Raw genomic sequence first — 16,923 nt, forward strand, 5'->3', positions numbered from 1 at the left:
AACGTTTCGTCGCATGCTGTTAACATCCCTTCAGGAGGCTCAAATGTCTGAACATGCACGATGAGTCAGATGAACATGCTCCTGGGATGTTGTCCAGATAGAAATGGACAACATCCAGTTTTCATTGAATGAATCATGTTGTTTTTTCTGTTTTCACGGCCATGCACTCAAAACACCTTCTGCTTTGTGTCCACAGTTGTGCAACCTCCGGTAAGAAACAACTTACTGTCTTCAACAGACGTCACAATACATGCACTCTAACTCACTTAAACAGCATATCTACTATCTGTAAAATAACAGAGACACCTTGCATCTTCAGTAATGTTGTTTATCAGTGAAGATTTACTCATATTTACGTTTTTTTTCTCTCCTTTTTATTTTTTTTATTTTTTATTTTTTTAAAGAAACCTGGAACTCAACCCACCTGGTAAGTCAACAAAACATTTTGACTATCAAACTGAAACCAACCAAACTTTTGCCGCACACTGACAATTATCAAATTTTCAGTCACAGCAAAAAAAAAACAAGTGGTTATATACAGTATTTACCCAGTTTGGGTCAGTGGAGCTCTGGAGCAATACTTGGCTTACTCTACCAAGTACCATGGAGTTGTTCTGGCACAGTGTTTGTGTTTATCCAAACTAAGGCAACATCATGTAACTTTTGTACCTTAAGCTTCAAAATCACGTACAATGTCTTGTAATACGGCGAATGGTGTCTCCGCCCACCTATCACTTGTTTCCTGTAATGCTGCATTGGTTAAGACACACCTTCAAGCAGGTAGCCCAGCTGTGGCGGAAAAGCAAAACTCCTGCCACGGCCAGTCAAACCGAGTAGATGTAATGGAAAAAAGGCCTATCAGACTGTCACCTCTTGAGGTATAATGTGACTCGGGGCTAAGTGGTTTGCATGCTAACTTCAATAGACATCCCTGCCACACAATATGTAGATGTCTTTAGGATAATGTTAAAACAACTTGCACAAATCAACATTTGAAAATGTGCTGCAAATACACACAACACAACCAAATACAGAAACACACTGCAGAACACTCCCATGAGGAGAAACCTGCTGATACAGAGTTGATGCAAACACACAAACCCCAAAAACAAATGCGACGGAAAAACGCTGCTTATCCACTCAACACAAGAGAAGTTCTCCCGGCCACTAGCGGGAGCGATCTCCACCGACTGCAAGAACCAGGACTTTAATCTGTTAACAGATTACATGTTTACAGGTGTGGTCAGAGAGACTAAATGCATTCATATTATAAACTGCATACAACACATCATAGTTGTAGTCTGTTGTATGCTATCAAATATTTGCATGTGTTTTCTTAAATTGCGGTGTATTTGTCCGTCGACCATCGTACTAACAAGCCCGTTGATTGTATTTCTTTCCTCATAAAACATTTACAAAGCAGATTTTGAATCCTGCATTCTTGTATATCCATGTTTACTTGCATGCACTCTTCCTCTTCTTTGCATCTGCTGGCACATGCTGCGTTCAGTAGAATAGCGTTAAAGCATTAGCAGCAATGAGTTGCAGCTAACTGGTGTGCTTGGTAACCTTTAACCCAGTTAATTCACCAGAATCAAGCACACTTTTGGTAATTTTCTTGAACAAAGAACTGCTTCCATGCTTTGTGTTGTATCATAGTGATCATCTGTGTTTGTGTTTGTTTTTTGCTTTTCTCTGCACATCTATAGCACTGAGCCAGAAACAAGTATCTGTGGGTCATCATGTTACAACCCAAAGGAGTTTCGCTGCTGTGAGAGAAAGCAGTCTAATCAGTGCTGCATCTCAGGTACGACAGCAGGCGTGTGTAATACGTGTGTGGGCGTTGAATCTGGCACTTTTGATATTGCTTCTGCACAAACAAAACAGGGCGGTTTGAGCTGAGTTGGCCATTTTGATTGACGTTTGTCTGTAGACGTGCAAACTGCTTTCACCAGCGGCACTTACTTTGTAATTGAAGAGCCGTGTGAAGGGATAGGCTATAATTATTGCGTGAGAAAAAATTAGACCTTAAAGTGAAACTCTCGCCAAAATACAACCTAGGCTTTTTTTGTGAAGGAACCAGAGTCAAACCTTCGTGTAAAAGCATAATTACGACAAAAAAACCACTTTTAAGATTTACCGTGTTTTCGTTTTCAAGTCAAAATAATTTTCAATGGTGTGCTAGGGGCAACTTTACGGTAGCGTCAAAATTGCCATTTTTTCAAGCACTAAGAAGACTCGACACAACATGAAACTTGAGAACATTGTTTGTGTACAGTTAAACTTTCATAGCTCATAGATTCAGGGCCCACAATTTAAACAATTTCAAGTATTTATTTGTACGTAATTTGGGTTTCCAGCTCATAAAACCCACGAAAACAGGAATTCAAAAAATTAGAATACTGTGAAGAAATCAGCCCAAATTTTGCAGGGCATGAATGTTTTAAACTGAGTGTCACACACTAATCATCTACTAAACTCAAAGCACCTGCACAGGTTTCCCCAGGTGTCATTAAATTGCTTCTCTTTGGTTAAATTGTCTCAGTTCGGTGCAATATGGGGAAGACTGCAGACTTGACAACTGGCCAGAAGACCATCATTGATACCCTCCATAGGATAGGTAAGCCACAAAATTTCATAGCTAAGGAGGCTGGCTATTCATAGGCTGTGACTAAATTCAGGGGCTGCAGCCCACGAAGTGCGCATTTGAAGGCCAATTACGTCACAATGCTGCGCGAAGGCTGTCCAAATTCGAGGGCTGCTTCAAATGCAGCCCACAAATGCAGCCTAGCCTTCCCTCTGTTTGGAGGACGCATCGCTACTATCCTTCGCGGCCTGCTATATCCCAAGATCCTTTGCGCACCGCTGTTCAGTCCCAAAACAGAAGAGGAGGCAAGAGAAAATGGCGACATCAAGTGGCGCAGACATGACATTTAAATTTAAGTAATGGATTTGTACTCGGTTTTTAGTCATGTAACATCCAACGCCAGATATGTTAAACTTCAAAACCTCCAAATTTCAACTTTCAGTTAAAATACGTGACGCTGGTGATGCTATGGTAAATATAGTTGTTATTCACCAATGGGTTAATGTTTATTTGGTAATGTTAATGATTCAATTTAGATTTGACACATTTTGTTGTTAATTTTTATACACACACAAATAAATGTACACGTTTGATAGATTTGAACCAAAACAGACTTTAATGCATCTCTTCATTCACAATCGTGAGGTAACGGTAAGGGGCGGGAACATCTGGTGAGGCAACCCGGAAATACTCCGAAGGCTAGACCGTCCCATTTAACAACGGTGGATGAGGCTATCAAAGACCGGTCCGAAGGACCCGGCCCTCGTGGACCGCGAAGGCTAGGCCACTGAAGGCTGCAGCCCCTGAATTTGGACACGGCCACAGAGTGCTGTGTCCAAGCATATCAATGGAACGTCTAGTGGAAGGGCAAAATGTGGCAGGAGAAGATGCACCATCAGAAGAGAGGACCATGGGCTTCAGCGGATTATCAAACAGAGAAGATTCAAGAATCTGGCAGAGATCCAGATGACTGGCCAGCCAACTCGCAGGACCTAAACCCCATTGAGAATCTATGGGGTATTATCAAGAGGAAAATGAGGGGCACCAGACCCAAAAACAAAGAAGAGCCGACAACAAGCATCAAGGAAATCTGGGCTTCCATAACTCCCAGGCAATGCCACAGGGTGATTGCCTCAATGCCACGGCGCATCCAGGCAGTGATTAAGGCAAAGGGCTTCCCAACCAAGTATTGAAGATTGACATATCGTTTTGAAAGTACCATATTTTGATTGATTTGATGTGATCCTAATTTCTTTCTTTTTTTTTCTGCAAAAACTGAGAAGTAAATGGTGATTTCTTCACAGTATTCTAATTTTTTGAATTCCTGTTTTCGTGGGTTTTATGAGCTGGAAGCCCAAATTATGTACAAATAAACAAATAAATACTTCGTTTAAATTGTGGGCCCTGAATCTATAATCTATGAAAGTTAAACTTTTTGAATGGAATTATGGAAATAAATAAACTTTTCCATGATATTCAAATTTTTTGGAAAGGGTCTGTATATCAGATCAAAAAACATCTAAACTAAACGCAGAAAATAGAAGCTGCTAAAATGTACAACACATGATTGTGAAAGGTTAAGATGATAATCATCTACTTGGTTTCCTTCTGGGGTGGAGAACGTACTGGTGGAGGGATTACAGATGGTTAGGTTGCAAATAGGCTTTGTTAGAGTTCATCACATTCATATTTTAATTAATTATTTTAATTAATTTAATTATTTGTACAGTCCCGAGTTCCTGCGGGAGGGCTGCCAAATTATTGTTTTCATAATATTTTTTATTTTTTTAAGTTTAAATGTGTCTGAAAATACACATTAACATGAATCCAACATATCATTAAGGATACATTTGTTAAACAATTTTTATTCAACATTGATGATTGTCTGCCCACAATTCCTCGTGCAGTCATGTGAGCAGTCTAACTTAAGGCTGGGCTCACAACTACAGTACTGCAAGTCCTAACCGACTGTGAAATCAAGTTGCATCACGAACAGAAGTAGGATCATCACAGATGTTCTTCTGTCTTGTTAATCTCCAACCTCAAACAAGCCACATCACACACACTATGGGATGTCATTAAGATTATCGTACCAGAGCTGAAATGTACACCAATTGAGACAACTTGCTGCAGTAGTGTTTGAACTTCATGTGAGAATAAAACAAAAGCAAATGGTTGTGGTAACGAAAGGATTACGTTGTCATAGTTAAAAGAAAGTAATGTTGATAGTTGGTTTTAAACAGGGGCAGAACCTGTTGACACTGTTGTTTTTCTTCTGAGGACAGCGCCAAGTATGCGTCTCCACCCCCTCCTACACTAAATTTGTCAAGAAGTGATGATTATCTTCATGAACACGTCTCCAAAAATTTGAGTGACAGCAGACAGGAAGTCCCACAGGTGCATGTACAAATGAGTTTGCACACCCAAGAGATGAGCCCTGAAGCTAAACTGCTGATTGTTAGTCAGAACAACACTTGGGAGTAAATTTGGGTGTGTGCACAATTCTTCTATGCTGATGCCCTGTCCTCCTCCTGTCTTTCTGCCGTCAGAGAAGTTTCCATGCATTTTTTTATTGTTCGATCAATATCAGGGATGATCAGTGGTGTGTGTTGGAAAGGAGGGCGGGATGTCTTTTTAGAAGTGTAGCCTCCGTGCTGTACGGGATGGATACAAGCAGCTATTAATTATTAAGCAGTAAACTATTTGGGATGTTTGTTAAAAGCTCCGTCCATGGCGAAATGTGTGGAGAAAAGCCCTTTTTCTTTTACCCATACAGCCTGAAAATATCACAGCGGTGTATGAGAGCTGCTCGGACATGTTTAATTATTCCTCCTAACTGCTAATCTCTGCTGCCCTGGAACCCAGACATACAGATTTCCACCCATTGCCCTGTGGACATTAGAGCGTAGGCTGTCACATTTTTGTGTAACACAGAGGGCATTGTGCCGAGAAATAAGGTAGCAGCGGTGTAAACAGACATGGGCCAACTTTTCTGACATGTTTTTCACATACACCCACACTTTGATTAACTGACAATTCCTGTATCCTTCTCATTCCCACCCCTCCCTCATTCCTATCTCCCCTCTGTTTAGGCCAGTGTGATGCTGCCCCTGCAGTGTATAACCCAAGAACAGCTGTCTGCTGTGATGGCCGTGTATCTGAGAGGAAGGGTCAACCAAATCAAGTAATGAACTTACTGTTTAGACTTCAGCTGGGTGTAGACTTTCAACAGTGCTTCTTTGTTCGTCTATGCTGTGAAATGAAACCTTAACCCTTTTCCAGTGACGTGTGTAGGAAAATAGATAGGAGGGAAAAAAAGGTTGAACTTGAGGTTGAGATTGTTTTGTTAGTTGCTCCATTCTGTGCTCTCTGATAAGAAGGACAGCTCCCCCCAAAATCAAAAATGCACAATTAACCTCTTATCTGTAGTGCTATTTATTTATCTAGATTGTTTTGGTGTGAGTTGCTGAGATTTGTAGATATTGGCTGTAGAGATACAGCCGCCAGCCTTGTCACTGTGGTGAAGGACATATGAAAATGAAAGGCCCTGAGTAGATGCACACTTCCTCTGCGCAGTGATACAGATAGAAAATAGTGCCAACATGAAACTTTATTTTGAGTAACTGGCTCTGAAAAGAGACATTGCTGTTGAGTTTTTAAATGTATTTTTTCGAGCACCACAAGCCGAGTGCCATCTAGATCCATTATATTCAAGAGGACGTGAAAATCTCCAAAAGGGAATGAATTTGGGCAGATCGGTGCCGTCTCAGATGGGTTTGGGGAGAGAGTGCCAGAGGGTGGGGGCAGCTATGGAGAAGGCTCTATCGCCCCAGGTCCATCGCTTGGTCCTGGGAGGTAGAGACAGGTGCTTGGCATCAGAGGAGCCAAGGCTGCGAGCAGGTAGGTGAGGTAGGAGGGGGCCTGGTTACGGAGGTCGATTCGTGAAGGCATGAATCAAAGTTTCAGGAGAGAAGGAGAGGGATGGGCGGAGATGAGCTATGTTTTTTAAGGTGGAAATGCTGCAAAAAATGATAAATGAGTCCCAGAGCTGATGGCAGTGCATCACCATAAAAAAAAGACTCTGCTGTTATAGCACAGCTTGGTTGAGAGAGCTCGGAGCTCCACCCACGTCCTTTTATACAGTGAACGAGGATGCTTGTGCCTAATGGACAGAAATATGTGCTGCCATTGACTTCGTCAACACTCACCGCTTGTGCAAAAGGATAATATACAATACATATACAAGCAATGTTGTGGTAAGACTCCTGCAACTTCCCTCATAATGTCAAAATCCATGCTTTATATATGTTTCTATGTGTATTTGTATGTATGTGTGACTGTGAATGCCTGTGCCTGTGTTGCTGCAAACTATACTGTGTTTTCTCTGAGTCTTTAAGTGCTGTGGAGAGACGTTGTATGACTTGGTACAATCCAGACTCCTCTGTTATACAAGGGCAAGTAGAGGGGATTTAGTTTTCCTAAACTGACAGCTGTTGTTTTCAGCTCCATGCCTCTCCGGGACACTGCTGTGGGACTGAAGTCTATTGGCCTCATGATGAGATCTGCTGCGACGGACACAGGTGATTATGCTTGCATGCGTATTTACACGTCTAGGAAAGTGCTGGTGAAATTCAGTGCAATGGGAACATTTTGTGTTTTTTTTAATCAGCTTGGCATTTTGCAGTGTCTGGTATGTGTTTTCGGGGCTTGTGTGTTTTCCACAGCCAAGGGAGGAGGCTGTATGGAAAATGCTTGATTTTAGTGTCTCTTTGAGCGTGTGAACATACACGCACAGATAAGTCCAGACATTCCAGCAGCAACACTGACCGGTGTCTCATTAGTTTTTTTCCTGGCATGCTTTAAAAACGCGCCCAGCTAGGGAGCCAAGGAATGTCTGTCGTCTGGGTTTGCCGCTGCTTTTGTGCTTGTGCCTCTTCAAACTTGTCTGTGTCTATGTTTGTCTCATGCTTGATTGAGTACGTGTGTGTTATGTCTCTTACGGTTACGCCTGCCTTCCAGGTGTAAACCATATTGTAAGAGGGCTCTGATATTTACAAATCACGGTATGTTTGAGTCTGGCTGTCAGAGTGAAGCTGCATTAATCAGTATTTTGAAACAATTAAATGACTGTGTAATCTAAAATATGTTGTTGGTGAGAATTATCATCCAACTCTCAGCTTTTATCCTTTAGGTCACAGTTTTTCCTTCAGATTTGTATTTCTCAGACGGATGTGTTTCCAGCTGTGCTGTTGCTGCACACACCCTGTCTAGACACTGTGTGGAAGAAGTTATCTTACCACCTGACATTAAGTTAAATGAATGCCCAAAGGAAGCATATTTTAACTCACTCTCTTCTGAATGTTGATTATCTTGCCTTTTTGCAAGAGGCGACAGGAGAGACAGGAGAGCATTGTCATCAACCATTCCCCTGGTGAAATACATGTTATGTCGTGGTCTCTTGGACCCAAATGCAGCGATCGGAGGCTGAAATCAGGGTTAAGGGGATTTATTTAGCATGGAGAGTTTGTGGATGGAAACAGCGGACTAGTTTGGCAGGCAGGCAGGCAGGCAGGTTGGCAGAGTTGTCCAGGAGCAGCACGGATTAGTTTTTTGACAGTAGCAGAATTGCGTCTGTAGCAAGTAACTCACTACCACTGTCTCCATTCACAACTTAAGACGCTACCGATAATATCCACCTACAGAAAAGGTACGCAGAGCGAAAGTTACTGACGCACTGAGAGTCGTTGCCGTGGAAACATCGTCTACCCCAGTCACATTGGTGTGACCTGGCAGCTCTTCAGAACATTGCATATCAGCACATTGCAAGTAGTAGCGTGTTTCAACTCTCTCGTTGCCAATCTTTGATCTAAACTGTCTTTAACAAAATGCAACCCTGATGCCAAAAAGTTGGGATGCTTTGTTAAACACAAGTGAAACAAAATGTGGTTATTTACTACTCCTTTTTGACATATACGGTACTCAATTGAAAAGACAATATACTTAATGTTTTACCTCATTAACATAATTGACTCCCAAAAATACTGGGAGTTGTGAAATGTACCTTTCCACAGGTGCGGGTTCATTGGTAACAGGCAGCGCCGCCCCTCCCTAGACGCAGAACACGCGCTGTGCGTAGGGCCCCACGATCCGTGGGGGGCCCCATTTTGCGCAAGGGGACGCATTCTCTGCAAATGGGCAAAGGATGCGCATCGCTGCCGTGAGGCGCGCTTAGAGCACCGAGTCAGCCCGAGGCAGGAGAGATTAAAAAGAGACGAGTAATCTGACACCGCACACGTTGCCGCAATGATTGACAGCACGCAGCATCTGACCAATCAGCGGTCAGATGCGCCGACAGGCAGTTGTATGCAGGTGGAGAGATGGCGTCCAAACGGCAATATGAATCGGGAGCAAGCAAAAGAAAGACAAAGTCAAAACAAGAAGAGGCTCGTGCTTCACTTGAAGTTGGGTATGTTGTGGCATGAACAGCCCAGCTGCTAGCCTGCTAATCATGAGACAGAAGAGAGGATAATTCTGTCTAGATGTGGACTGGAGATTAAATTTTCCAGCGGCCCTGATTATCATTTATTGAATGTCTTGTTAACTGCATCTACATTCACCTCTGTTGAAAAAGGAGCGGTTAACTGACCAGTTGGTGCTTGTATGTTGGCTCAGGTTTATAGCCTAATAATCTATGCTATTAGTAGAAGTTTTGGGCTATTTTTATGGAGGTAAAATGACGCCATCTTTTGGTGAATTTAATTCATAAGTCATAAGATTAGATAAGAAAAATTAAGATAATCCTTTATTTGACCCACAATGGAGAAATGTAAAGTGTTGCAGCAGCAAACAGCAGTGTATGAATATAGACCCTAAGTACTAAATGTAAAAATAAGTATATAAAAATATTTAAATATAGAAATATCATCAAATCAAATCATAATGAATATTATTAGCTGTAGTCATATTTGCATTAATTGCATTTTAATCTTTGTGAGGCTAGTATTTACATTAATTTCATTGTGTAATTTACCATTAAGACCAAAACAAATCTTAATAATCTGCTTGTATGGTGGATTTCTTGTCATAACAGGGTCCATGCTGAAGTTTGTTACTAAGGGTGACACGGAGCCAGCGCCCAGTACGTCACAAGGGCCATCAGGCACCATGTCTACTGAAGCAGCCTGCATCTGTAAAAGGCTTGTTCCATTGTTGAAAGAGGCTGTTCATTTGATTTGTTCCTACTAATAAAAAGTTGTAAACCTAAATGGCATTTAGTGATACAGTCATTTTGTAAAGGGGGGGGGCCTCAAAATAAAATTCTGCTTAGGGCCCCAATTTTGCCAGGGGCGGCCCTGGTAACAGGTGATAGTATCATGATTGGGTATAAAAGGAGCACCCTCATGCAAGGAGGGGGTGAGGTTCTCCACTTGTTTTTTGATAAAGTATATTACAACACGGGTTCAGGAACACTGTTTTTGTTTACGTTTTACATGGCGTCCCAATGTCTTTTGAATCGTGGTTATAGTAATAATACCTTCTTTGTCTCCCTCACCTGATTCGATGCTCGCTCTGTTTCTCCACCCAGACATCCCAAAGAAAAAAATGAGCACTGCTGTGGAGCTCGAACCTACAACATTAAGAACCCACAGATGAAGTGCTGCGCTGGGACACTGTACAACCTGGCTCTGCTGGGACATGATGCGCAGTGCTGTGGGTCCATACTGCAAAAAACACAGGTATTATTATTATTATTATTATTGTTACTGTTATTATCATTATTCCTGTCCAAGGCATATATATTTGTACCCATTCAAACTTTAGCAGTGTTTCCCACACATATATTTTACTTGGGCAGTCTGCCCAGGTATATGAACGGCCGACCAGTATATTTGGCGACCCATTTTAGTATTTAAAAGTTGTATACTACATAATTAACAAGTTTCCTCCACACGGGGCTCACCTGCTGTTATGACAACAGAATTGAGGGAGAAAAAATCCTAAACAGTTGTGTATTTACAGCAACTTCATAAAAATCTTACTGCTGACAAAGAAACCGTTCTGTGGGAAACACTGTTTAGAGTATGCAAGCACAGTCTGAAAGACGGGCCAAGCTCTGTCAAAAGTAACAAAAATATGCTTTCAACAGCTCCAAAGTTTGACATGTTTTAAATCATCAATGCATCCAGCTTTTTGTTCAGAATTTTGGAAGGTGTATATACGTATTTACAGTATACTGGCCATCGATGTGACCATTCATATTGTTCATAATATGTCCTTTATAATTAGGATGTTTGCTGCTCACATGAGGAGAAGACGGTGCTCTGGTCTGCCAAGACGGGATTCAGATGCTGCGCTCACCTCTACTATAACACCTCTCTGTGGGCATGCTATAAGGGGAAGCTGAGTCCAGTCCACCAACCAGGACACAATCAGAACAAGATGGGTCAGTTGTGCGATGCTCAGATACTTCCTCACAGAACTGAATCTTTACCACATGATTTATATTCTAGTTCCTGCATCTTAGCAATAACATGTGTGATGTTCATTTTCAGAATGCAGACTTCAGTCACTGAACAATCTGAGTGAACAAGAACTCTGCAAAGAAAGTAAGATATGACTTTATAACTTTGTTACAAATACTGTTTATGAATGGATTCTCAAAGAGGTCATATTATGTTTTTGGGGTTTTGCCTTTCCTTTATTCTGTTATGTAGCATTTTCGTGCATGTAAAAGGTCTGCAAAGTGAAAAAGTCCGTGCCAAAGGGAGTTATTTTCTCCCACAGAAAACACTCCTGGTTTGGAGTCGAGCCTTTACTTTCCTAACTTATGTGCATCACTGTGTAACAGGCATTATATAAATATATATTTTTATTTATTTATTATAAAATATATACACTCATGCAGCTGTTGCGGCGTTATATTAGATCACACTACCTTGCTTGGCATGACCCACCCTACTCTGCCTCTGATTGGCTACATCCTGCCTGTTAAGTAATGCACATGTGCAACTCTCACCAAAGATTGAACAGAGGCGAGATGTCTCACTCCGTAGCTAAAACGAAGCGTTCAAGCGGAGTGTGGATGCTGCAGCGATGTACCATATGAGAAAAAGTGCATGTTTTTTGAAAATTAAAGTATGTAAACCTATTTTACTAGGACCCCCAAATAAAAGTATGAACCTGAAAATTGGCATAATGTGACCTCTTTAAATTTTGTTTGTTTGTGTCCCGGTTTAGTGCAAGTCGGGACTGTGGAAAGTGTGTCCTCTCACAGCATCGTGTTCGGCGGGGTTCTGAAAGTCCATGGACGTAGAGGAGTTGTGGAAGCCCTGCCCTGGCCTTATATCCTGAAAGCACCTGATCACTGCAACTACCCCACACTGACCCCTGGAAAGGCCTATTTCTTTGATGCACCCAATATCTTCACTGATCCCAACCATGACTCTGTTCTCCAGTCACTCCATTTCATACTTCGCAAGTGCGGTCACTGTTAGGTCACAGCTGGTCGTGCCATGTGTTGGCCGGCATTGGATAGATTACTCGTCAGTCATTACTTATTAATCATTGGAAAAGTAGTTACATTACCTTATTAATCACTCATCAGCAGCAGTTATCACTTACATTACCTGTTACATTACTTTCTGTCACTCAATCCATCTCCTTTAAAGGTGCCTTTCAACAACTCCAAAGCATTCCCACCCGGTGGTTTAAACATGTAGCCTGCTATGAGCTATGGGCCAGTCCTTTCTGCATAATGTGAAGTTCACTCCCAGATTTGTTCGGCTGACTCAAGAGCAACCTAATACCCCCACAGACAGCAGCTCTTACTGTTTACACCGAGGAGGCGACAGTGGTGACTCAGGACAAGCCTTGCACATGGCTAGATCATTGGCGATAGCATCTTTATAGATTACAGATAGATTAGATTGCCATATGCGAATGGATTGTAATGCGACGTAAAAAAATAGACCTTCCCTGTCTCTCTCCGTCGTCTATACAAGTCTGTGGGCAATTTGTTTGTTGTTTAACGCTGCAGGACTGTGGATTTCTTTGTGAAGAACTTTTTTCCACGACAGTCCAAAGGATGTGACTTAATGCACGTTCTCAAGTCCGCTTCCTTCCAGCACAACACAGAAGTTATACCGAGCCCCTTTAAATAAATAACTGGTCTTGCTGGTGCATTTTAAACAATTTGACTTGAACTCAGCATACCCTCGTGAATCACGGCCCCAAAGCAAAATTCAGGGAGGTAATGATGACCCTTCCTTCTTTTTTAGGTCCCTTGGATCAAGTCAGGAAATGAGACAGCATAGACCAAAGTCAACTACAAATATAAGCATTACCTAAATGGTCAAATTGTTGTACATTATAGCACTTTTAGCATTATTGATTGTATATTGTACTGGGCAAAATACTGGCAAAATTATCGTACAAATATGATAATAATATCCCGTACACCTGCTGATTAATTAGAAAGTAATAGTTGCTCTGTGGGAGGTTGACGATCTATAGTATTTACTGTAATATTAATAATAATTGTAAAAAAAAAAGACCACAAACAACACTTAAAAAAACCTGATGATTCCTTTATGAACTCTTACCAAAGGTTTATCAGCTAACTAAAAAAAAATCTATATCCTTTATATATTTATATATATATATATATATATATATATATATATATATATATATATATATATATTATTTAACCAGTTAAAAGCCTAGTTGAGATTAAAATCTCTTTTTCAAGAGTGAGCTGATCAAGAGAGCAGCATTAACATAACAGCAATAAACACAATAGAAACAGACGTATGAAACTGTCAGCACACTATCAGGGAAACAAACAACTTATGATGTGCAAACAGGAACAATTTTCAAAAACCGTTTCAGTAGAGATTAAAGAACAAGTAGAGTACTATTCTTGCGATCTTTTGAAATGTACTTCCGACAGCACATGAATGCAGAGCAAGTTAAAACGTCCCACGCAGTCAAATAAGCCAACACTCCAACATGTTGAAGTATCCTAGACATACTAGGACACTCACAATCACTACGTTTACGCTGTCCTACATGGTGCATGGTGACATATTCGCATGTGTACTGTGAAGTATACCGCTAGGATGAACTCCCAAAGTTCGATGGCAGCAGAACAAGCAGTACCAGCTGAGCTGAGAAGAAGACGACGAACTTAAAGTAGCTGATTTCGTCTTTGCTGTCATGACAGCTTGTAGCATGCAAAAAAATGTATCTTGATTTTCACATAAGCTAAACAGCTATCAGCTAACATTTATGTCTTTCATTCTTGGGCTGAACAACATAATAAATTGCAGCTATTTGCACACTCGTACAACTGTACTGTATGTAAATAACGTGATTTGATAAAGCTAGTAATTGATAATCATTTCTTAAAAATATCAGGGATACAAATATGCTACAAAGAACCAAAACACCAGTTATTATAATTATCATTCCTTAGTTGCCATTTTTCATGTAAATGTAACTATTGCACTGTAATACACAGTCGAGGGAATGATACTGTACATTCCTCTGTGAATTTAAGTTCAGTGCGTGTATGAGTGACAGGAATTTAAGCTAGAAAACCCATTTTCATTACACCAAAAATATTTTCAGTAGAAGCAACAGAAACTCATGAGATTGCATATTTAAATGTCTTTAACTGCATAACTGGTATACACAATTTTATATTGCATGTTTATTTTTAATATATAAGAGAAGATTCCTTCTATGTTTTGAAATAAAGTTATAATCAAATAAAAGCATTCAAAAGGAAACCTGCTGTGTCTTATCTCGCTTATTTCTTGGCTTTTTACCACTAGTGGAAACTTTTCAGTGGTACTTTGACATCACAGAGCTACTGCTGTCAGTTCAAGTCTTGTCTTGCCTGAAAAAAAAAATTTAGCATGGAAGAAATTGGTTAGGAAGGGGAGGGATCCCACTTCTTGGACTGACAGATGTGCAATGGATGTACACGTGTTCTGACACGAGTACATTTAAAAAAAAATGTGGATCCAGGAGGTCAAGCAGGCAGTTGCCATATGTCACCTCAGACCACTAGCGGCGCCAGGATTTTGATTGTGGGTGGGCCTCCAGAAAACTGGATGGGCCAGTTAAAATAAGCCCCTTCATCTCCGTTTCAGCGCTTTTCTGCGGGACTGAGGACAGCGACTCTACCTGTGTGGCTCTTGTGTCGCTGTCCTCAGCTCAGTGCTGCAGCGGACAAAGACATACACCTTGGCAGTGAGCCTAACTTCATTTATCTCTTTTGAACCTTCAATACACAACAAGACTAAAACGGAATTATATCTTTGGAGGGTCTGTTTCTCTCTCCATTTATTTACCCAGCACGGCGGGCAGGGAACTGTCCAAAATTATTTAACTGTTTCTTACATTCAGAATGACACAGCTGCTAAACACAAACAGCAGGAAAATTATCCAAAATTATTTCTCTTGTAGCTTATTTCTTCAGAATTTTTACATGAATAACATATCTCACCATATAAACAACAGCATAACAATCCGAGATAGTTGATAAATAATTACACATGCACACAATTAAATTCAAACTTGCTTGTGGGACTTGGGGCTTGTTACAGCAGGAGACGGCGGGGTTTCGTGCTGAGCAGCAAGAATTTTATTGATATTCCAGTGAATCAGTCAATTCCCTTTCAAATGAAAGCAGGGACAAAGCGTTCAGTCTATCTGTCAACATTGTTGCCCTGGCGCCTGTTTTTATCCCATTGACAGCTGAAAAGAGTCTCTCCACAGTACATGTCGTCATGGGCAATGTGAGGAGGGCCCGCAGGAGACATGTTGGGGAAAATATCACGGAGGGAATGCGTCGAGCACTTCTACGAGTGTTTCTTTTTTCTCGTTTGTGGTCTTCAGAATCAGAATCAGAATCAGAATCAGAATTCCTTTATTCGTCCCGCAAATGGGGAAATTTCTTAGTCACAGCAGCCAAAGGACAGTGTCACACTAAGCAATAATAAAAGTAAAAAATAAGCAATATAATAGGAAGATAAGAAATAGAATTAACTCGTATATACATAGTATTTACAATATGAACTTAGTATTCACAATATGACATAGTATTTATAATATGAACAGTGTAAGTTTGCTATTTTTATTTACAAACAATAAATAACAAATATGAGTATTAAAAATTGTCCAACTAGTGCAAACCAAAAGTGTGTGGATATGTGTATAGTTTTGTATGGCACAGTGCACAGTGAGGTCTACTGGGAGCAGTGCTGGTTGTACAGTCTAACAGCAGCAGGAACGAAGGACCTGCGATATCTCTCTTTCACACACTTGGGGTGTATCAGCCTGTCGCTGAAGGAGCTGACCAGTGCTGTGATAGTGCCCTGCAGGGGGTGGGACTCCTTCACCAGCAGCAATGACAGCTTGTCCATCATCCTGCTCTCTCCCACCACCTGCACTGGGTCAAGAGGGCATCCCAGGATGGAGCTGGCCTTCTTGATAAGTTTATCAAGTCTCTTCCTATCTGCTGCTGAGATGCTGCTGCTCCAGCAGACTACACCATAGAAAATGGCTGATGCCACCACAGAGTCATAGAAAGTTGTCAGGAGTGCCCCCTGCACTCCAAAGGACCTGAGCTTCCCCAGCAGATGGAGTCTGCTCTGACCTTTCTTGTATGTTGCTGCAGTGTGATGAGACCAGTCCAGTTTATTGTTCAGGTGAACTCCAAGGTACTTGTAAAACGTCACCATCTCAATGTCCATTCCCAGAATGTTCACCTGTGTGCAGGGTTGTTTGCGCCTGCGGAAATCCACCACCAGCTCTTTGGTCTTCCCGGCGTTGAGCTGGAGGTGGTTCCGCTGGCACCAGTCCTGAACAAGTTCTCTGTAGGCTCTGTCCGCTGCTGCACAAACACAGTGTGCTCTGCGTCTTCCACGGGAATGGAAAAGTGCGCGCAGGTGGGCCGGATGAAAGCCTTGTCACCGAAGGTGTCTGACCGTGGCAAGCAGCAGGCAGCAGCGGCTCTCATAAAGCCGAATGTGTCGGGCTTGAAACGAGTGTTCAGCTCCATCATCTGCTTGTCCAGTATGTCATTCCATAATTTCTGTAGGTCCGAGTTTTGCTGTACAGGTGATGATTTGCCCAGAGTAGAATCAACGTGCGTATTGTCTAACCTGGCCGGCAACTTCCTCTTGCGTGATCCACTGATATCCCAGCGCCCAATCTAATGTTTATTCATCAGCTCATCTGTCAGTGCCATTACTTTATCAAATGCATCATTTTCATTCCTGAATTGTGTGTAGCTGTCCTTGAGCCCTTCAATCAGATCAATACAA

At 41.5% G+C, this 16,923-nt stretch overlaps 1 protein-coding gene across 5 annotated transcripts in view; it reads left to right on the forward strand.

Annotated features, from left to right (window-relative positions):
- The window catches only part of LOC311256144 (uncharacterized protein), a 28,081-nt gene extending 14,844 nt beyond the window's left edge, over window positions 1–13,237 (forward strand). For 4 of the 5 annotated variants that reach the window (XM_084350980.1, XM_084350984.1, XM_084350981.1 and 1 more), the window contains 10 exons: window positions 197–210; window positions 405–427; window positions 1,710–1,807; window positions 2,546–2,620; window positions 5,680–5,771; window positions 7,091–7,167; window positions 10,173–10,323; window positions 10,874–11,030; window positions 11,140–11,193; window positions 11,825–13,237. In XM_084350980.1, coding sequence (XP_084207106.1) covers window positions 197–210; window positions 405–427; window positions 1,710–1,807; window positions 2,546–2,620; window positions 5,680–5,771; window positions 7,091–7,167; window positions 10,173–10,323; window positions 10,874–11,030; window positions 11,140–11,193; window positions 11,825–12,081 — 998 coding nt within the window. In that variant the 3' untranslated portion in view covers window positions 12,082–13,237. The remainder of the gene's footprint in view (window positions 1–196; window positions 211–404; window positions 428–1,709; window positions 1,808–2,545; window positions 2,621–5,679; window positions 5,772–7,090; window positions 7,168–10,172; window positions 10,324–10,873; window positions 11,031–11,139; window positions 11,194–11,824) is intronic. The other variant, XM_084350982.1, reaches the window with a different exon arrangement.
- Window positions 13,238–16,923: the final 3,686 nt, after the last annotated feature.

This window comes from Pagrus pagrus (assembly GCF_965226575.1).
Source record: "Pagrus pagrus genome assembly, chromosome: 4".
Lineage (NCBI taxonomy): Eukaryota > Metazoa > Chordata > Actinopteri > Spariformes > Sparidae > Pagrus > Pagrus pagrus.